Here is a 22280-nt window from a genome sequence, read left to right on the forward strand (position 1 = left end):
AACCTCAATAAGTTTCAGAAAGTAGAAATGTATGATTCATTTTTAACAACATCAAGAAAATTTCTTGCTAGATTGATATGGTGCATCTTCTTGCACATTACTTTTACATGATAGTAAATAATTTAAATGACTATTTTATATTAAAACATGTATGGAATACATAGAATAAGGTACATAAATTACACAAATTTTCAAAGATAAAGCCTAAAACTCAAACTGCATTCAGTGGGATGACTTTCCCTCTTCTATCCTTCATTCCTCTCTACTCATAGGAAAATTAGTTTAGTTTAGTAAAATCTAGTCAGTGAATCTTTACTAAGGTGGAGTTAATAGGCTTAAAGTATACCCCCTCCCCACCTTTTGCACAGAAAATTAATGAATACTGGCCAGAGAATTTTTCTTGTGATGTCATTTAAGGCCCTGTGCTGCTACTTTAAAGGAAGGTTTTTGGAAAGAGGATGCATATGTCTGAATTCCCTCAGGGCAAAGGAAACTGCCTTTTCAGCTACACTCTGAGTTTCCGTGGGTAAGAGCTTTGCCTTATTTACTTTTGTATCTCCAGTACTTGGCTGAAGGCTTGACACATAGTAGATGCTCCATAAATGCTTATTGGATACATAATATAAGCTTCCTCTTACCTGTTGGCAGGTAAAATGGATTTAAGGACATTGAACCTCTTCTCTTCTACCATTGTTCAGCACCATCCCTTGGGGCACTGATCAAGTTAAACTTTCCACTCATATATGGATTGATGTATTTATATCTGCTCTATACTGGCCTGGGTGCTATGGCTAAGGTGTTCCCTCCCACTATTGTTTAGAGAATTTTGAGTGAAGGGTAAAAGACAGGGTGCCTGTGTCTCTGGCTTGCAGCAGGCCTTCAAGAATTGGAGAACGGATTTAAGATACTTTGTTTACTTTTGTCTCTTTTGTCTCTTCCAGTTATGGGGATGTCTGATAGGGCAAAGAAAGAAGGACTAGAGACATGATTTAAAAAAAGAATGATTCTGAAGCCACCTATCCTCAAATAGTTTCTCTAGAGCAAGCACAATGCAGGAGGAGAATGGTCAGTGGTCTCTAAGGACCGGGGAGGTAAAAGAGTAAAGTAAAGCCGCTCAGAAAAGAGTATAGGTGAAAACCATCTAGTAACTACATTAAAAAGATTTTGAATTTGAGAATTATTTTATTAAGAAATGTATGGTGTCAATTACAAAGCTATATGTACATTATTAAAAGTGCTTACAAAATAAATTAAAATATATTTCATAAATTTAAAAAAATATATATATTAGCTTTAACAAAGGCATTTCTTCAGGATCCGTTTGTATACACCATTCTCGTCTATTACATAATTTTTAAAACTTGGCTTAAAACACTCACAATATTTGCATGGAAATTCTTTCAAATTGCTTCACTGTATGTAAAACTTTTTGTGCACATCTTTTTTATTTCCTTCTTTTGTAAATTTTTAGTATGAGAACACATGAAGTGTCAGTACATGTGGAAGAATATTTAAACAGAGGTTTACATGCCATTGATTTCAACTTTTTTTTTTTACCAAGGCAAAAAGTTCTTCCACTACACTTTTAGATTTTTCCCTTGCATAAGGCTTATGTAGTTCCAGCTGAGAATTACTGTCACAAAGCCAGTGGCCCGGACATCAATGCTACAGAAGTCTCCCCTGATATCTGAGGGATAGTATTACCCCCCACATTACAGACCAATATTAAACAGTAAAAGTTTACAAAAATAAGTTAAGACCCTTCCATAACTAAAAAATAACTATTGGTGATCTCTTAAATGTCACAGTTAGAGTTAACATTCCATCTACCTAATGAAGATGATTTATTTTGTTGCTGTTAAATATGACTTCAATGAAGGTTTATTTTGTTTCTGTTAAATGCGAGCGAAACGACGCCACAATCTTATTAAGTTTGAGACGACGTTCCGACATTCATTTGTTGTGTCTTCTCTTTTCTTCATTGCCTGGTTATTATTTATCTGTGAAATAGGAAAATCAATAATCAGAATTAATTGTCACTATTGTTAACAACTGTTGAGTGCCGGGTTATATTGTCTTCTCTAAGCAAATCCATCTCGCAATGTGTCTCTAAAACATCTGCTTACTGTCTGCTCCTATGTGCTTTCTCCAAAGGAATGCCCTCTCATCTTTCCACCCACCTACTTTTGCTTCAAGGTCAAACATCACCTCCTTCACAAGGCTTCTGCTAATTGCTCACGCTTTTCTTTTGGAAACTCTTACAGTATTTCCCGGTGTGTTTCATTTAACTTGGCTCTCACTTACATGCTGTTTTTATTATTACATCATGAGTATTCCCCCACAGTGCTAAGCACAATCTTTTTTTACACAGAGGAAACACTGAATATTTATTGAATGAACAAGTAAATGAATCAGTTGATGATTTAATGATCTCCCTGGCAAGACCACAAGTTCCTTAAGAACAGGACAAATCTGATGGCTCTTAATAGATGTAATTCAGTAAACCTATTATTTGGACCCAAAGTACTCCCACCTTCTGTCCCTTCAACTATCTAGATGTGCCAAAGACACTGAAGGCTTTTCTGAAGACTCTAAACTTAAAAAAAAGATTGCAACAATCTTTCAGTGTATTCTTCCACCTAAATTACTGTTGAGTAGTTAGTGACAGACTGGACCTCCTAGACATACAATATTTGGATCAGTAAGGTTACTAAGTGAAAATCTTAAAATTTGCTAAATCATAACTCAGTATTATTGGTCTTAGGCTCTCCCTTTGGGTTTGGAAGGGAGATGAAATAAATTACTTGAGACTTTCCCTATTTTACTGTCCAGAACCTGATCTAGCCAGTCCTCTATGCTCTTCTTACATGGATGAACTCCACTGTGGCCATCTGTAGATTTGCTAGAGTGTCCTTGATAGAAGGCATAGAACTGAACAGGTTTTTCACAGGGCTGCCTGGTATTGAGTACCCAACTTAAGCTCAACCCAGATCCATTCTACAGCTTCAATCTTCAATCTCTAAAAAAGTGACAGCTTTGGCCACCCAGACACTCGGTGTGCAGACCGATAAAGTCCATTGGTTAACAGATAGCAACCATACATATCTGCATTGTTTCTCTTCGTCTTTTTAAAATTTGTTATCAGGAAGAGAAATTCCCCCACTTTACTTGCATATTGAAAGAAATACTTATTGAGTATTAGTTATATGCCAGACGCCATTCCCAGTGTTTCTACAAATATTGACTCATTTTTATACTCACAAACATTCTATGTGGGACTTGCTAACATGATCCTCATTTTGCAGATAAAACTGAGCACATAGAGGCTAAGTAATTTATCCAAGTTTTCAGTTAAATATTATGGGGCTAGGATTCAAAATCAGGCAAGACAGTCTCCAGACTTCCTGCTCCTAACTCTGCACTACTGTTTCCATATTTAAAGTTACACATTCATTCAAATGCATGCAACTGAATGTGCAAAAATTTTATTATATAGAAAGCAATATCACCCATACAAGCAATTAAGCAAACATAGGTAAAGATTTAATGTATAATTTAACATTTTAAAAAAGAACACACAATTATTAAGTGATAAGCTGAACTAACGCTGCTCAAATTAATGGATAAAAATCTCATAAGAAGCCCATACACGGGGATTGTGATTTTGAAGGTCAAGGTCTGGTCCTTGAGAATCGGTATTTTGGCCGATCATCCTCCCACGCTCAAGCAGCCAAGACATTCTGATATAGGAGGCTCACCGATCATACCATGAAACACTGGCCTAAGGTTTAGAACCATAATTCTGTATAAAGAATCAGAACCCTAGAAATAGTTGGATTTGGGTGGAGATGCCAACGTGGGACTGACAATCTACAGCTTTTACCCAGTTCGTTTGCTCTTCAAAAGAAAGAAACTGAATGAAAATCACAACGACTTCTGCACTGCACGAAAACCCCACTTAGATACAAGGTTAGCTCTAAGATATTAAAAAGTAAGAGTGCGTCGCATCCGCTTACCCGAATTCCGGAGTAGCCTGGGCAGTGGAGAGTGAGCGTAGTATTAGTTTTCACTGCGAAGATTTCCTTGGCGAGTGACGTGCAGCCGTGGGTGGGATAGAATGTAAGGCGGTCGATTTTAGAGAGGCAATCCGGCTGTTCACAGGAGGCAAAGTTTACGAGAAAAGGAGAAAACGCGGGGGTGGTGGAGGGAAAAAAAAAAAAGCGTTGATAAGACAAGAGCGAATGAGACGCGGGGGTGCAGTGGGGGAGGAGTGGGGGACACAAATACGAGTGAGAGGATGGCTGTCTCGGAGGAGCAGAGGGAGAAAAATCCCACGCAAGGAGAGGAAGGAGCGGCTTAGTGCGCGTAGTGCGCGTAGTGGAGGGCGCTTCAGGAGAAAACACGGCGCCGCCTTGCTCCGCCCAAGACTCGGGGCTGCGCGACTGCCAAGAGGCTGCGTGGCGCGCGGAGGCGCTGCACCGCTGGGGTGTGGGGTGCGTACGGGTAACGTCGTGCTCTGATCCTAGTTCCCCTTTTGCCATCACCCCCCGGGGGTGGGGTGAGGAATGGGCCAGCCTCTTTCGGAACCTCGCTAGTTAGCGAGACAGACTTCCTCGCCCTAAATTGGAACAGAAGTGGCATTCCAAGGTGGACACCCGCCCAGATGTTCCGGCGCCAAGTCGTCCCTATTCAGTCGGCGTCACCTGGGAGCCCAGCCACCGCCTGGGGTTCTACACACTGCAGGGGACCCTGTTCCTAGAATGCCTGCTGTCTCTGGAGAAAACCAGAAACACTGACCACTTACTCACCCGGTCTTTACAGTAAATGTAGCTGTTGCACAGGGTACATTTGGCCTGGAAGAAAGAAAAAAAGCTTACGACGAGAAGGGTAAAGACTTACGTTCATCAGAGTAATCCCTGCCCGCCCCCCCCCCTCCGTTTTGCTCTCAGTTTTTAAAGATGCTCCGAAGTTTCCATTCAGGCACTCATTTTCTATGCATCTATTCTTGTCATTGACAAGGTAGTGAAACATTTAGTGTTGTCAGCTAATGCCTCTAGTGTTCGAAACTGGATATCAAAGGATCCTGGTCTTAGTCCTGGAGGGAGACTCCCCATCCCCATCAAAGTAGGGACACTTGTATACATGTGAGCACTATGCTATTTTCAAATACCCACATCTTCCCTGTAGTCATTCATGCATTTCATATATGCATGCTCTATCTAGAAATTAGAATAATAGAGAATGATTACCACTATATATTAAACAATATGACGTGCATCTTATCCCATAGCATCCTAAGGCATTAAGAACTTTAGAAAGACCTGAACTACACCTCCTGGTGAGGGAAGGTATCCTCACTGTTTAGGGCATAGCTCACAAGGATTCCCTCTCTTTTACTCCTGTTTTTTTTTTGTTTGTTTTTGTTTTTTGTTTTGTTTTGTTTTGTTTTGTTTTCCCCCCCTCAAACTTGTCTTTTTAGCTGTACTGGTGGAACAGCATTTTAGCAGAGGGTAGACACCCTTGGTGGGTAATGTGTTAGCTATCAATATTTGCCCCTCATCAGCATCTGCACACTTAGTGTGTGCTGGCTTCTAGGTAGTCATTTTGGTAGCCGATATATTTCAATATTACTTTAAAAATTTGTGACAAAATGCTGGACCATGATTTTTCCCCTCAATTATTTTCCTTGCTTTGAAAGCAAAATTGTGCTTTTGGTGTGTATGTCTACTCTTCAGATGAAAACATTTTAAAACAATGTTTCTTCACTTACCCCATTCATATATGACTCCAGCTCTTCAGAAATTATTGGCCGATAAGTTTTTCTAATCTTCTCAAAGTCACAGTCAGTGAAATTGTAGGTTAGCACCAGCCCTAACAGTTGCACGATGAAGATCTTCCTGAAAAAAACTGACAGAACAAATAATAAGGCATCAGGCAATGTACTTGGAAACCCAATTCCACCCAAGTTTCACACTAAACTCTTTCTACCCACACTAAATTGCCTCTAGATCTGAAAGGCCTGCCTTAGGACCAAGTGCCCAGGCATTACTCTTTTCCTCTCATTCCCAGTGCATAGAAACTCACATTCACCCATGCTGTTGCCTTAAGTTGGAGTCTCCCTGATGCTCCAGAGCTTTCTGGCTCCACATATATAACACCTAAACGCCTACGGGCTCTTTTCTCCTAGGCCAATGATTTTCCTTGATGTCATTTGCTTCCTTTATAGAATTCTGAATTGATGACATGAAAGAAAAAAATAGGACTAGCCAAATCTATGGAATTTTAACATTAGCAAAATCATCAGGAATTTCCCTCACCTTCCTCTTTTGATCTTTGCCCTAAACTCTTGATAAGAAAGAGATACCCATATCTTTCTCCTACAGGGCCATTTTCATGACCAAGCCCCTTTTTTGTTAGAAAAAACACCCTCAAACGGCAGGCACTGTAAAGATGCTAGTGCATACTGTACACACTGAGCATTTCCTTCGGCCATTTGCAACTAGTGGTTTCCCACCTTCGTGGCTACTAAGAAAACTCATGTGCTTACTTAATGGGATGCTTTGGAGAGTGGGTACAGCCTGAGGCTTGGACCTTAGGCTTGGACCAAGGCATTAAATGCGCAATCGTAACCAGAATCTTAGGCGCAGGGATGATAAGAAGTGGAAATGAATGGGAAAAGATTCGATGGGCCTGCCTGCAGTCGCGCCCCCCCCCCATCCCGCCCCCAAATTACTTTTCAAAGCACTCTTGTCAATTTCAGGAAAAGATGCACTTACAGTCGGCTGACTGGGAGCGCCTAGTGGGGCTGTGGTCTTCTCTAGTACATTCTATACATGTCGAGAACTTTTAAAAGCACAAAGTCCTGCGCCCAGTCACCTTCACAGCCCCACTCTTTGGGCCAGCGTAAGAGCGAGGACGCCAGATTCAAGCTGCGGGGCTAGTGAGTGCGGCGCGGTGCGCAGAGGTGCGCTCTCAGGGAAGGTGCTGTCCAGCGCGCAACGATCCTGGTGGCGCGTATGATTCAAGCGCCCTGCGCCCCATGCTGAGTAGCCAAAACAACTTTGGATGTCTCAGGCCCATTTTGGGGCCTGAGTACAGGCATAGGCGAAGGGCAGGTGAGGCAACGAGATGGCGGTCTCGGACTTTTACGCGCAAACCCTTGTAAATGCAGGAAAGGGAGTTTAAGCGCAGCGAAGTGAGTCAAGGAGAGTGCCTTAACACCTCTGGGCTCTTGCAACGCCAACAGAGGGTTGAAGCGACATAAGGCCGACACCAACCAAGCTGTTAGGGGTATGAACCCTGCTCTGCCGGAGCTTGGCCCGCGCTGCCCGGGCTAGCCTGACGCCCAGCTCCCCTCTCCCTCCCCTCTCCCCCCTTGCGTGTCAGAACTTGCAGAGCCCTGGTCCTTGGGAAGTTCCTAGGAGTCATCACCAGAGCCGCCAAGGCAGGGCGCCCCACGTGTGTCCTAACAAATGTCACGCGCCACATAGCGCCTGGGAACAACAGGAGAGGGTGGGGTGGGGATTCCAGCCAGAAGTGAACTTTTTTCATAGAAAACGCTCAACAGCTGTACCAGTACAGATGAACCCAGTTCGCTGATTAAGTCTTGAGGATAAAAGTTGTGGCACTGAGTGTGGGAAAGCCGTTGATTCACCGCTGACTTCAAAAAATGTTTTAGAACCTTCCAAGTCTTGGGTTTCATGTCTTGTCAAAATCCTTTGGGAAAGAAGTCTCTCTCCCTCCCTGCTTTCCTATCACCAACTTTTCGGGGTATTTTGGATGGTGCCAAAACCCGATTCTTTCGCTGTGACATCAGAGCTGTTGCTGGACTACAGCTGGACATTGGATAAGCAGTCTGGAGCTAGAGACATTGATCTCTTGACTGAGCTGAGATATACTGATGGAGACAGAAACGGAAGAAAGTAGCCCTTTGTTTCTTCTTTTAAACATTACATCTATGTCAGTCTTTGTAGATGATGACTCTTTGTCTGTTAAACAACTGCTAAACATTTGTCCCTGGGGCCCCAATTTCTTTATGTGTAATTACGTGATCTCTGAGATCACTAAGATCATATCACTTTTCCACTCAAAAACTTTTGGTTGGCTCCCCTCTTGGCTCCGAGTTGTCTTTCCAGCCTTATCTCCATTCTCCTAGGCTTCTGCAAAGGTGCCCTAAGCTTTCTTGTCCCAGCCTCACATTCTCAGGTGTTGGCATTTTCCTGTTATTCAGTACTCACCTCACTGGCCATCTCCTCCAAAAGTGGTCTCTCACCTGGATGTGCCCTCATTTTACTTTAAGCTATATTTATTTTGGGCTTCCCTCTTGTGACCTCCATTCGTTATGTAATGTTCAAGAGTAATTTTCAACCTTATTTATTAGACCTTGAGTTTTCTTGGATGCAGAAATGTTTTATAATTGATTTGTTCTACATCAATTCACTTTTCCCCAAAACATTTGAAGTGACTTGCAATAATTTAATTGGTGCCAGAAGGTAAAAACAAAAACAAAAACAAAAATCCAAACAACAAAAAACAGTCAAGATAAGGCAAAATAAAGGACAAGGAATAATGGAGGCAAGGGTCAGTTACAAGGAATGCCATAGAAATACATTATTAAAACTGGAAAATTCAGACAAGCTGAAAAATGAGTTCTGATCTTCCAAACGCTAATTGCAAAGGATAGCATATGATGGGCTCTATAAGTTCATTAGGTTAAGCCAATTTTTCTTACAACCGTGGTCATCATCATATTCACCATAGAGCTGTCTTGTGTGCTGCATGTAATAGATACTCAATAAAGCTTCCGTAGATTGAAGTATATTAACTTCCTTTTACAATAATTGTCAGGTAGCAAACTATTATTTTATTAAAGAAATTTCTCTATAAAGATCTCTTTTTCTAGCTTTTTTTTTGCTGCCCTCCTCCTGGAATCCATTTATGCTTTGTCTGGGCATAAATTAAGTAAGGGCATCTCTGAAAATTCCTGGCGCGCTGAAGAGCTTCTTGTGTCTCTGCTCTTTTCATTTATTCAAATGCTGAAAGTGTGAACTGTACCTACATGTGAACCTAGTTTGGGAAATCCTAGATTGAGTCAAGTATGGTGCCCTCCTTATAGGAGGAAACAGAAGTGAGATCATTTGAACCATTGCGATTACTCAGAGAGCTTAGGTAATCCTCTCACCTAAGAGATGGGCCAGAAAATGACCCAACACAGCTCTCCTTTCTCCTGCTCTAACTAGAAAGATCTGTCATTCATTTATTTCTTTAAATATTTTTATTTCCTTTTAAATAATAGTTCTTTTTTTTTTAATTTCCTTCTTCTTTCCCTTCCTCCTTTTAAATTTACTTCTTTCCTCCTCTTCTTTTAACTGTCCTGAATATTCAAAGAGCCTAGTCTTCATGCAAAACTATGTTTGAAGAAGTAGACCCAAGTTGTCAGGAAAAAAGGATTCTTATTTTTTTAAACTTATTAAATCACAGAGTCATTGGATTTAAAAAAAATGGAAGGGCTACCAGATAGGTTATTGATGAAAAGGGAGAGATCTCTTTCTTTGGGGTAAGAAAAGTGGATGACACCAGTTTTCTCTTGGTAATATTTTAGGAACTGTAACAGTGGACTTTCCCCAGTAGGAGGGTGGTTTCTTTGAGGGCCTGGAACTAAAGTGATTGCTCTAGGTTCTTCAGGATGCTGGTTATATAATCACTCTACCTTTTGGCTTTCATATACTCATCTAGAAAGGAAGGGCCACACTTTGCAGAGATGAATAGTCTTTCTTTCTTATTCTACCTTCATGTTCACAGTCAGGTATAGTATTTATATAATGTGTCGTGATCAGTGTGTGGTTTGTGATGATGGCAGCACAAGTCCATTTTGACCATTAATTTTGCATTATACATTTATATTCAAGCAACCTTGCTGTCGGTCTGAATAATTGATTGGTTTCACCAAACACTATACTTCCTCTAAGATCTTTTAAGGTTATTAGTGAACTGGAAAGTGAAGTGAGGGAGTTTCCTATGACAAATGCTAAAAACATCTCTTTTATTGTATTCTCAGGCTGTCGATACCTACTTAATCGGCTTATGGCTGAGAAATGTTGCCAGATATTTTTAAATTAGGAAGTGAAGAAGGCTTAATATATGTATGAAAACCTAGAGCTTGTACTCATTCTTCTGTAAGGAAACAGTCTTACCTTCAGCCATTGGAGGTAAAAGATCTTGCTTACTTTACTGTTTTTCTACAATCTATAGGACATGAACAGGAAGAAGATGGTTCAAGAAGAAGGTAGGAATTGAACTTTCTTAGACTGCTTCAGAAGAGTGTAGAAAGGGTCAGAGCTGAAGGATAGTTCCAATTTTGGATACCTTTGCAAAGACATTTATTATGCTGAGTATCTTCTATTTTCCCCTCCTGATATACCCTCCTCACTTCCCTATCCTGCTGTACCATCCTCCCCTTCCCCTTCCTCCCCCCACCAGGCAGACCCAAAAGGACTGCCTCAAAGATTTCCTTGACCTCCAGCTTCTGGCAAGATTCAGAAAGTAAGATGGTAGTGAAGTTGGGATTTAAATTCACTCCCTCCTTTTGTGTTAGTTCCTCATAGATTGGTTGCTTTACAAAGTTCCTGAGGTCCTCAGCCTCTGCTAGTTGACCTTTTTCATCTTGCTGCTTGCTAGGTTCTGAAAACCATTTCCTCTCTTTGTCCCTTTAGTTCTAAGGGTGTTAACAGCTCCTTATTCTTGCTAGCCTGGGGAAAATAACCTATTTAGTGTATTTTAAATGATATACTTGGCTGCTCAGACCCAGTTTATACTCATTGTCCTGACAAAATGTATTAATAAAACTTCTTTTTTACCCTCAAAAGTGGCACAATTTAAACAATAAAAATTATATGATTGTTGTTGATTTTTCTACTTATATTCTTTGTAAATAGTTCCTTTGTTGAGCTCTCTTACAATTACCTAGTTTGAGTGTGCCATTTGTTTCTGTGGGCCACTTGACTGGTATAGTTACCTATAGTCATCACCAGTAAGTCATAACTTGAAGCTATCAGCTAACATTCCTCTTTATTTACCTTTTGTATCTACCTTGCGGCGTCATACTAGTTTTATAACTTTTATAGAGGCAATGGTGGCTCTTGATATATAATTAAATTGTAATTTTTAGAAAAATTTCCTGCTCTTAACTGTGAAATATATTATAAGAAATTCTGCAGTTTTCCTTTTTTTTTTTTTTTTTTTTTTGTGGGTCAAATGACATCTCTTCCTAGTAATATTGTCAGCCTGGATTTGGAAGAAAGTTACATGCCTACTTAACACAGCTGTGTAACTTGCTTCCAAACTTAACCATCATTGTTTACAAATACAAACGTCATAAGAAAAGCTACTATTATGTGAGTCAGGTGGTAGCCATTAGCTTATTTCTCATCTGGTATGTTTGAGGTCCTCCAAGTATCTCCCCTATGGTGAACTCACTTTTAGTAGTAGTAATATATCTGGGTTAAGCAATGGTCCTAAGTATTTTCTCTCTCAAATGTAATAAACTTCTAGCTTATTATAAAAGTAGGCCTCACTGAGGTCTAATTTTTTCTCAAAGACCCAGTCAGTGTTTCTAAGAATGGGCTGCTCGAGAATTTCAGACTCATGGTGAAGGTGGAGGGAGAAAGAAACTGAAACGAAGGAGGAGACTGTAGAAAGCTGAGAAAGGTAAATGGATAGCAAAAAACTATAGGGTCAAAGAGTTTGACCCGGGGCCTGTCCTCATGTGGGACTGTCACCTAGAATAAATGTTGGGAGTTTAGAGCACGTGGTCAGCAGACAATGGCCTATTCACAGAACCTTGTACACCTATTTTTGTGAATAAAACTTAGTGGAACATAGTCATAACCATTTGTTTGCAGCATTGTGTCTTGTTCCTATTGTGCTGCAAAGACAGTGTAGACAGAGATCATCTGGCCTGAAATGCTTAAAATATTTAGTATCTGATATTTTACAGAAAAAGTTTACAGACCTCTGGGTTAGAGAATCATACTACTTGGCCTTATTTTGGTTTTGGTCATTGACAATCTATATCATTTTCAGTAATTTTTGTCAAAAAGATTAGTAACAATGTGTAAGGGTCTTGTATCTCCAAACCAGTAATTTATCCCTGAATATAGTCTTTCAGTTAAGGGGATTCCCCCCACCAGTGTGTCCTGACTTCTACTGTTATGATCTAAAAATTTGTAATATAAACTCCCAATTTACATTAAGTACCTAGGAATATGGATTAATTACACTCCAGAGTTTCCAAGTTTTCTCATTTACTCATTTGTCATTTACAAATTTTCTCACTTTAAAGGTTTGAATCTCTCTTAGGGAACATTTGTTGTAAAATGCATTTGAAAATAAGGGAATCTAAAAAATCAGAAGAGGATCTCAACAACTCTATCTTCGAGAAAACAGTCTACTCTAACCTTTTTGAAAGAAGAGATTTATAGAATTGTGTGGTTGTTATTCCTATTAGGAGAATGTGCCCACTTATAACTTCATCGTAATTTAATTTAATGAATACCTGTTTTTTTCCCCCTCTAAATCACCAAGCTTCTCTGATATGAGTTGAATTGCTTTTCCTACCTATATTCATATTTTTGTAAAATTGGAGCTCTTTTATTAGTAACAATTCTTTAAAGAATTTCTTCTAGGCGATAATAGTTTTGGTGTAATCTTGATAACTTCAGATCTATACATTTAAATTCATATTATAATGCTTACATCTGCATTCTGTTTCGGACCTAGCACATTGTCTCATTATATCTTAATGTAACTCAGTTATATCTAATATTTATTAAGCAACTATTAGTTGCACTGAAGGAAATCCAAAGATTCAGATAATGTCCTATGGTATTTTGTTTTATAAATAAATGATTTTTAAAAATAAACAATTAATAATTAAAATTATTAATTTAAAAATAATTAAAATTACAATATAGTGGGCTAATTAGTAGTCAGTATGAAAATCTGGAGATGATATGGTCCTGACTTTGGCAATTTGTTTACACAATTCTGTTTTCTCTTTATGCTTCACTGGTTGATTTAAATAGAAGTTAATATATACAAAAGTCCTTGAGTATATGGGGAGAGTCTCAGTAGTGCATTTTACAGTTCTCCTTTCATCTTCAGATAAACTGCCCACCACTAGGTGTCTCAATGGGAATGTGGAGCATCACATACACCTGAGAAACACTGTTCCTGAGCAAGTATGTAAAGAGCAGCCGTGGACATTTTTATCTCAAAGGGCTTGGGAGTGACAGTCTTCATGAGTCATTCTTTTGCAGTTGCAGAGTGAGGCTATGTATCTGTCCTGTCTTCCTCTGCTCAGGCTGCTATAACGTAATATCATAAAATTGGGCAGTTTACAACAGATGTTTATTGCTCACACTTTTGAAGACTGAAAAGTCAGCCATCAAGCTGTTGGGCAATTTGGTTTCTGGTGAAAGTTCTCTTCCTGGCTTGCAGATGGCTGTATCCTCACATGGTGGGGAGAGGGATCACCTCTCTGGTGTCTCTTTTTAGGACACTAATTAGGATTGTGATGCTAATGCCATCATGAGGGGAACACACTCATGACCTAATTACCTTCCATCTTCAAATACCACCACATTGGGGATTAGCATGAATATCTATCTGACAAGTTGCAGAAAAGAAGCATTTCCTTAAGTAGAAACTATTTTGCCATTTTTTCTTTGTTTTCTTTTTCTTTGTGAATTAGTTCAGTATTTCATTAAGATTTCTTTTTATTGTTTTGTTTGCCTATTAGCTATAGTTCTTTTGTGTGTGGGCCTGCTTTAAAGCTTGCAGTGAATATCTGTAGATTATCACAGTCTACTTTCAAGTAATATACCATTTCATGTATAGTATGTGATTTATAAAAGTGTATTTCTATTCCCCCTGACCCGGCTTCTGTCCAACTGCTGCCATACACTTTATTTCTATGTATTTTTAAAACTCTACAACACATTATTAAACAGTCAATTATCTTTAAAGAGATGTTTAAATAAGAAAAATTTACCTTATATATTTACCCATATAGTTATTATTTCCTGTGCCCTTCTTTATGTTGTATAGATCCATGTTTTCCTCTAATAAGGGACTTTTTAAAAGCATTTTTTTGTAATTCAGATCTGCAGTAATGCATGTTTCTCAACACTCTCCGTACTTCATTTTTTTTTATTGTTCCTATTGTTATATTCTCAAGTTTACTATTTTTTTCTTAATACCAACCAGTGTATTTTAAATTTAAGATGTAGCAGCTTTCATTTCTAGAAATTCGATTTGAGATCTTAAAAATATCTTCTATGTTTCTATTTAACAAACTCAATCTTTTATCTTATTAAATATATGGAATACAGTTTTATTAACTATTTAATGTCCTTTCAATCATTTCCTTTATCTCTGTCATTTTGGATTTGTCCTTACGGATTGATTTGTTTCTACCCATTATGGGTAGCATTTTTCTTCTTTCTTGTAGTTCTAGTAATTTTTGGATGAGCAATATTGTGGATTTTACCTTTTTAGGAACTGGATTTTTTTTGTATTAATATTTTTGTGCCTTGTTTTGGGACAGAGTTAATAAGAAAGTTTATTCTTTTGAGTCCTGCATTTAAGCCTTGCTAGGCAGAATCAGAGTAGCTAAGGGCTGATTTTTCCCCAAGACAATAGCTACAACTTTCTGAGTATCTGCTGACCTGCGAATTATGAGTTTTTCCACTTCGGGCACATAATTTTTCTTGCCCTGTGTAAACACTGGGGTTATTTCAATTGCTTATGATTATTATCTTTATCATCACCAATGATAAAACTCTGAGCAGCATTGCATTAGTATATTCTGTGGAATATTAGTCTCTCAAGGTTCTCTTGAATTTTTCTCCTCTTGTGATCAATGAAGTTTGAAAAGCCAGTCAAGGACCTCCTCTGTGGACACTTTTAGTGATGACGCACACTAACATTTTAAATGTTTGAGAAATTTTGCAATTAAAAAAAAAAAACCTCTTTGATTTGTGTTTGAACTATGATCTCCAAACATATTTGACTGCCGAATTATTCTCACCCACCCATCTCTCCAATACAGGTCATGACCTCCTGTGGTAGTGTAAAGTGGGAGCAGTATAAATTGTAACAACCAAAAGGAGACAAATGTTGAAGCAGTGGACAAAAAAAGAAAAAAAAATGCCAATCTGAATTTGTGCAAAGCTATATTTTTAGAAGACTATTTTGACATTTCGATATAATAAATAGGGCTGGATTAGAAATAATTGAGTAAATAAAAATATTGCTAATAAATGGGTGCTTTTGAAAAAATAACCCTCCTCTGAACAACACCAATAATCATGTTATTACACACAGTCTGTCTATCATGGCCAAAGTGTCATCAGTTCAGATCCTTAATGAATTAGTACAGATATGAATTAGACAAGTCTAAATCAGTGACATCTGATTCCAGTGTATAAGTTCTGGAATAGGGATAACTAACTCTATTTTCTGATTTTGTTTCTCTAGAATATCTAAAACAGCAGTAAGAAATGTTAGAGCTAAAGGTTAGGCTAGGAAAGTGGGAAAAGCAGGCAATAGAAAGGAAAGTTTTTATGGTTAGACATAGAAAATAAAAAGTGGGGAAAATAGATGTCTGTGGCAGAGATTACCAATGACTATGCCTCAAGAGTCACTTCAAGGGTTGTCTGTCTTGAGAATGTAAGGCTTTAATATTATCAGTTCTCGAGCCTGTCATTTTTAGATCTTGGTAGAGGTCTTGTGTTAATTTAATCTCAAGGAGGTTTTGTGTCTGCTCTGACATTAGGAGCTGGTGAGAATGTTCACAATTCTCATCTCGTGTCAATACAAAGGAATGCTCTAAAATATGGTTCTCAACTTAGGCTTATATTAGAATCACTCAAGGAAACTTAAAAACATACCAAGGCCCATGCCCCACCCCAGGCCAATTAAACTGTAATCTTTAACATTGGGCTATAGATGTGGGTGTTTTTTTAAAGCACCCCAAATAACTTTAACGCACTAACAAGATTGAGGCATTGCTGTTGTGATTCAGGAATTAGTTGCCTGTTGAGAATCTGCTGGATTATTTCCCCCAGCTAGCACAGTAACTCCCCTCCTTGCCTATTGATTCAGAAGTATGAGGAGGCCAAAGCGGTTAGGTGATAGCCTTACTCTCCAGTTCAATGGAATCATTGTTGTGTCTCCTGCATTACTCTCTCTGGAATTAAGACCTCTAGGCCAGCAGAGCACAAGATTGCAGGAACAGGAAGGAAAAAAATTGCTAGTGGTCTCTAGGGGTGATTGTGAGTGGTGCCACTCCCATTTCCACCTCTGGATTCCTTGACCCATGAATCCTGGTTATGGGAGGAATATCACCATTATATTGAACTCTGATTCAGAGCATATTCAGCCTTCTAGAGAACCTTACCTCTGTCCTTCAAGGTATTACCACCTAACTGGTTCTGTAACTGAGTCTTCAAGGAGCCATTATACTGTTCTGTCAAGTCAGCCATTTCAGAGTAGTGGAGAACATGGGAGAACCAGTGAACTCTGATAGCATGGGCTCATTGCCACACTTCTTTTACAGAGAAGAGAGTTCGTTGATCAGAAGCAGTGCCGTGTGAAATACCATGAGAGTGGATAAGGCAAAGGCATTCTGTAAGTTCACTGACAATAGTTTGGGCAGAAACGTTTTAATATAAAATAAACACTGTTCTCACGCTATCTAGAAAAGCATTTAAAAAGATTTAGAGAGTATGAATTTGTCAATGATTATTTATCACTGGACAAAGGTCATAGAGGACTGGGCCTGGCAGAAATAAGTAATTTGATCAATAAAAATCTGTGAGGTAGAATAGGCTCTATTGTAGCCTACATGAACTCTGAGGCAAGACTATTGACTCTTTCACATGTAATTTCTCTCTGGCAGGATTTTTGATCCTCAGAAAGGGATAGCTTACAAATAGAGCAAGGGTAGTCTGTCACTGGTATTTTTCTCATTTCGAATTAATTCACTGGCAAGTATATAAGGAAGTTTTGAGGAGGAGGAACAAGTTTTACAGGGTCCAAACGTCACTGGGAAAAAATTGTTCAGTTCATACATTATCACTGAAGCAAAATTAGGAAATACAATTCTGCAAGAGGAAAATATATCAAATCAAAGTCCTATTAACTAGAAATGACCATTATTAACATTTTAGTTTCAAGTGGGAAAGCTCTTAATTGACTTCTTATCGGAAGGTCGTCGAATGAGATTATTGGTGCTTCCTATTTCTTCTACCCAGCATAACACTGGTTCCCACTTTGTCCTGAATGAGGGTGGCTAGCAGACTGCTGACACTTCCTCTCCTGCCATCTGAGTTCTGTACTCACTAAGAATCCGTTCCGTTTGAACCTAATTCTTAATTTATGTAACTATGCAATTAAATGTTCTGTGAAATATGAGTATAAAAGAATGTCATCAATTCTATGACAACTGTATTGAACACTTTGAAAAAATTCGATTAATAGTAATACACAAAATTGAGTCTGTATGAGCAAGGTAGCTATCAAAGATAAAAGAATAAAATAAAAATCTAAAAAGATTTTTTGTTCATATTTCTTTACAGTTGTATAGGTTTTTTTTTTTAAATTTGATTTTTGTAAAAATGAAATAACATCCTATATAATCTTTAGACTTTTTTTTTTAGCTTGGGAGTTTGTGAGAATTTGTAGTTATAGTTGATTCTGTCATTATAGCTCATTCATTTTCACTGATAAATAGTGTTCAATACCATGTTTGTAAATGCAACAAAATTTATTAAGTTATTTTTCTGTTGCTAGACATCTTAGTTTGCTTTAATATTTACTTCTGTAAACAGCTACAATGAACATTCATGTGACGGATTCCCATATTCTGTGGGCAATAAACCTAAAAGTGTGTTTATTTTTCATTGACTGAAAATAATAGTGTTTTTAGATAAAGAACTTAGGTTGGAAATTTTTTTTAACTCATCATTTTAAATAAAAATGACTAATATCCTTCTATATTTTTTTGTTTCTGATGACATGTCTCCTCTGAGTATAAGTCATTTCCTTATAAGCTTTCATTTTGCTTTGATAGTCTTTATGATTTTCTAGTATACATTTTCAGTGTAAATGTTTACATTCTGGAACATTCTCAGCACTATATTTTTGAATATTGTTACTTCGACATTCCCTCTATTCTCTTCTTTTGGAACGCTTATGAAAATATATACTCAAAATATTTTTTACTCAATTATTTTAAGTGATTTTCATAACTTTTAATCTCTTTATCCCTCTGTGATGTTTCCTTTTTTTAAAATCTCTCTTATACATGAATTTTTTTTAAATTAAATTTATTGAGATGACATTGATTGATAAAATTGTATAGGTTTCAAGTGTTCAATACTATGATACATCATTTGTATATTGCATTGTTGTGTTCACCACCCAAAGTCAAATCTCCTTTTGTCATCATATTTTTGACCCCCTTTACCCTTTTTTACCTCTCCCACCCTCCCCCCTTTCCCTCTGGTAATCTCTTAACTGTTGTCTGTGTTTATGAGTTTTTGCTTGTTCGTTTGCATTGTTTGTTTGTTGCTTTCAGTTTTATTTCATACATTTTAGTGAAATCATATGGTTTTCAACTTTTTCTGACTTAATTTTGCTTAGCATAATAATCTCAAGATCTATACATGTTGTCTGTCGCAAATGGCAGTATTTTATCTTTTCTTATGGCTGGCTAGCATTTCATTGTATATATGTACCACATTTTCTTTATCCAATCATCTATCGAAGGACACTTCAGTTGTTTCCATGTCTTGTCTGTGATATTTTTTTGCTAAATTCATTATTACTATATTCTAGTTGAATGATTCTGTGATTTTTTATTTAGCATTTGTCCCATACATTTTTTAACCGAATGAAAAAATTAATATAGATTATTACTTCACTTTAATTTCTAATTTTTTTAGGTTTCATATTAGTTCATTTTACATGGTCTCCCTCCTTCTTTTTCCTCTTTTCTCACCAAAGACCAAAACTGTTTATTTCAGATTTCTCTTTTTTTTTGACCATTTTAGAATCTGTTTATTATAGTCTTCCTTATGTCTTTGCACATTCATTTCCTCTTCCCAGCGTCAAAGAGTCTCATCCAGCTGCAGCATCAGCTCACAGTTCCGACAGTTGTCATCTAGATGAGGCTCTCCAGGTGTAATTCCTTAAGTCCAACTCTTGCAGTTCTTTCCAATCTGTAAAATTCCTTCTCACTCATACCCAGTAGTGGAACATACAAAAGTGAGACAGGCATAAGATAATCACTACAAATATTTCAGTTCAAAAAGGGGTGGGATGGGGGTATAGGAGGCACAAAAGAGTCCTGTCTGACTTATTTCATTTAGTATAATGCCCCCAAGATTCATTGATGTTGAGAATGGCAGGATTTCCTCCCTTTTCTGACTAAATATTCATGTGTGTGTGTGTGTGTGTGCGTGTGTGACATTTTCTTTATCCATTCGTCTGTCAGTGTACACACGTCATTTTCATGTCTTTGTTATTTTAAATAATGCTGCGATGAACATGGGCATATACACATCTGTTGGAGATAGTGATTTCATTTTTTTCAGATGAATACCCGGAAGTGGAATTGCTGGTCTATTTTTTTAACTAGGATATATTGATATACTAATTTATTTTCTTGTGTGTCTTTATGAATTTTATTCTTGGGAAATGGAAGTGTAATATGCAGGCTCATCTTGATTATAAAATTTTTCTTTTATTTTTCCTTCGTATTTGAATATTTCCATGACGCTTTCATTCCCAAACCAGGTCCTGTTCAAGGCTTGTGGCTCCTGCCCCCTTTTAGAGTAAGACTAGTTTTATTGAGTTCCTGGCTGGAAGGGAGTCTCTGCTTTTTCCTATCTCGCTTATTAAAAAGCTTTATAAAAGCAATAGTCTACATGATGGTAATAGTGTTGTAGCCTCCAGCCCCCAAAAGACACACGGATCACCAGAACTCAGTGAGTTATAGGAAACACTCTTTACTCAGCCAGCTGGGTCTGCCAGGGGTACACAGACCCCAAATTAAGTAGCCCCAAAATGTAGAGGTACAGGGTTTTAAGCCCAACATCCCATTCTCCATTCCGTCTAAACACAAAGGGCTATCTTTCTTCTATTCATTACCTGTCAACTCACAGGTCAGGTGCGTAAGCGGGGTTGTAGAAGCAGAAAACTTATTGTTAGAATGTTATGTTCCTATGGGTGATGGTGTATGTTCCCATGGACATAACTAAGCAGTAATTTTCCAGCCAGCACGATAGCTTTTCTCATGTTTTATTTTTTCTTAAAGTCTCTTTTTGCACACACAGGAGAACACTAATTTGTTTCCTGTTACCAACCATTGAGCCTAATGCTGTCCCCTAGCCTCTGTGGGTGACTGAGTTTTCTATTCCCACAAGAATGTCATTTCAACGGTCTCTTCCTGATTCTAGAAACCAGCAGACTTTAGCCGTACTTACCGTTTTGTTATTTGGTCCTGTTTCTGAACTATAGTGACATTTTACCTGTTTTTAAAATCATTAAGACTATATCTTTTTATTATATTTAAAAGTATTTTATCAATTATTGTTGTGTATTTAGAGCAGAAAGACTGTGTGTGTGTGTGTGTGTGTGTGTGTATTTATCTGTGAAAAGTGCCCCACAGCGTCATTTTACCTGGAAGTTGCTTCTTAATAATTTCATAGATTTTCTCATATATAGAGAAACATTTTTGCTACCAATTTGCTACAAATGTTTTACTCAGGTTGTCACTTTCTTCTGTGTATTGTATTTTCAGTTACAAATGTTATAAACTTCATGATTAATCTCTTTGATATCCCACTTAGAAATTATCAATCTATATTTTGTTCTAGTGCTTTATAGTTCTTAATATTCTATAGTATTTATATGTTCAATTCTCGTAAAATATATTTTTATTTTAGACAGTAATAGTACTATTTTTCCCCTAAATAATCAGTATATTGTTTACTATATATCCTACATATGTTAAATAACTCATCATATCAACTGTCTTGAAATATCTGATAATATTATAGATTCCAGTTTATACTAGAGAATTCTTTATCTTGGGTTCTGTTTAACTCTGCTGATTCTAGCAGCATTTACTAGTTTGTAATTAATTTTAGTATGGAGGAGCTACCTTTCTAATTTGCAGACTAAACCTTGGACTCTGGTGAAGCTTCCCAAGGTGTAGCCTCCCAAGACCCAGCCTGAAGAGCCAGTTGTGCCCACCTTTTACTACATACACTTCCAAAAATTTTCACTTCACACTGCTGAAATGAATTATGAGAACTAGTTTATATGAAAACAGTAAATTATAGCAGAAAGACTGATAGGTAGACCTTTTGCTAGCTAGGTGACCTCCATGATTCTGTCTTTCTTCATCTGTGAAATAGGGATAAGAGGCTTACAACCTCTCTATTAAGCTGGGAAATCATGGGAAAAGAGTCGTTGGTAAGAAAAATTCAGGTCACAATGTCTTTTGGCAGCTTCCTTTTCCATGGTCAATCATGACAAGCTTCATTATGTCATTCCAATGGGTCAGCTTAAAGTAATGTAATGACTATCTAGAGACATACAAGTACTGCTGTGAGACTAAAGAGAGTTCATTCTCCTTCTGGGAATGGTAGCTCCTTTCCCTATAATTCACGCATCATGTGAAAGCCCCTAACTCCTCGAAGTTCCTATATGGTATTCCTAATATAAAATCTTATCTGTTGTTCTTGATACAAATTCATAGTACTGAAAAAATGTATGGGACATTGGGGCTTTTTTCTTCTGTTCAGTGCAGAAATCTATTCCACAATATCTCTTATTTGATCTAACCCTTCTGGTGACCGTTTCTCTCTTCATAAATTAGGGTTCTAGTTTTGAATGCTTAGCCTAATAGGACATTTAAAATAGTTTTTAGCTTATTCTTTCAATTTATAGCAATAATTTCCCTATTAAAATTTCTTAACACACAGTGAAAATATATATTTGCCATACTGTTAAAATGTACAGCTAAAACTTGTTGGATTTCATTAACCAATGTCATCACGAAAGAAAGAAAAGGACGAAAGAAAAAAAGGAAAGGAAAGGAAAGGAAAGGAAAGGAAAGGAAAGGAAAGGAAAGGAAAGGAAAGGAAAGGAAAGGAAAGGAAAAAAAGAAAGAGTAATTGTTGATAGAAAAAAAATTTCTTAAGATGGTA

The 22280-nt window shown here is 37.6% G+C and overlaps 1 protein-coding gene across 1 annotated transcript; it reads right to left on the minus strand.

Moving 5' to 3' along the window:
• Positions 1-255: 255 nt before the first annotated feature.
• LOC107506531 (thymic stromal lymphopoietin) lies at positions 256-6717 on the minus strand. The gene is made up of 5 exons (XM_036226283.1): positions 6548-6717; positions 5771-5942; positions 4805-4853; positions 4017-4591; positions 256-2000 (listed from the first exon to the last, which is right to left on the minus strand). Exons 1-5 carry the CDS (start codon positions 6715-6717, stop codon positions 1896-1898), a joined length of 1071 nt encoding a protein of 356 aa, XP_036082176.1. The 3' UTR covers positions 256-1895.
• Positions 6718-22280: the final 15563 nt, after the last annotated feature.

Source organism: Rousettus aegyptiacus, unplaced genomic scaffold (genome assembly GCF_014176215.1).
Source record: "Rousettus aegyptiacus isolate mRouAeg1 unplaced genomic scaffold, mRouAeg1.p scaffold_m13_p_8, whole genome shotgun sequence".
Classification (NCBI taxonomy): domain Eukaryota; kingdom Metazoa; phylum Chordata; class Mammalia; order Chiroptera; family Pteropodidae; genus Rousettus; species Rousettus aegyptiacus.

Excerpts from the sequence above, each read along its gene's own strand:
- LOC107506531 (XM_036226283.1), bottom strand. The coding sequence starts at position 6,717 with ATGGGGGGGGGGCGCGACTGCAGGCAGGCCCATCGAATCTTTTCCCAT. Across the intron at positions 4,854-5,770 it reads TGGAGTCATATATGAATGGG|GCCAAATGTACCCTGTGCAA; the intron begins GTAAGTGAAGAA and ends TCTTTCTTCCAG. Across the intron at positions 2,001-4,016 it reads CAGGCTACTCCGGAATTCGG|ATAAATAATAACCAGGCAAT; the intron begins GTAAGCGGATGC and ends CCTATTTCACAG.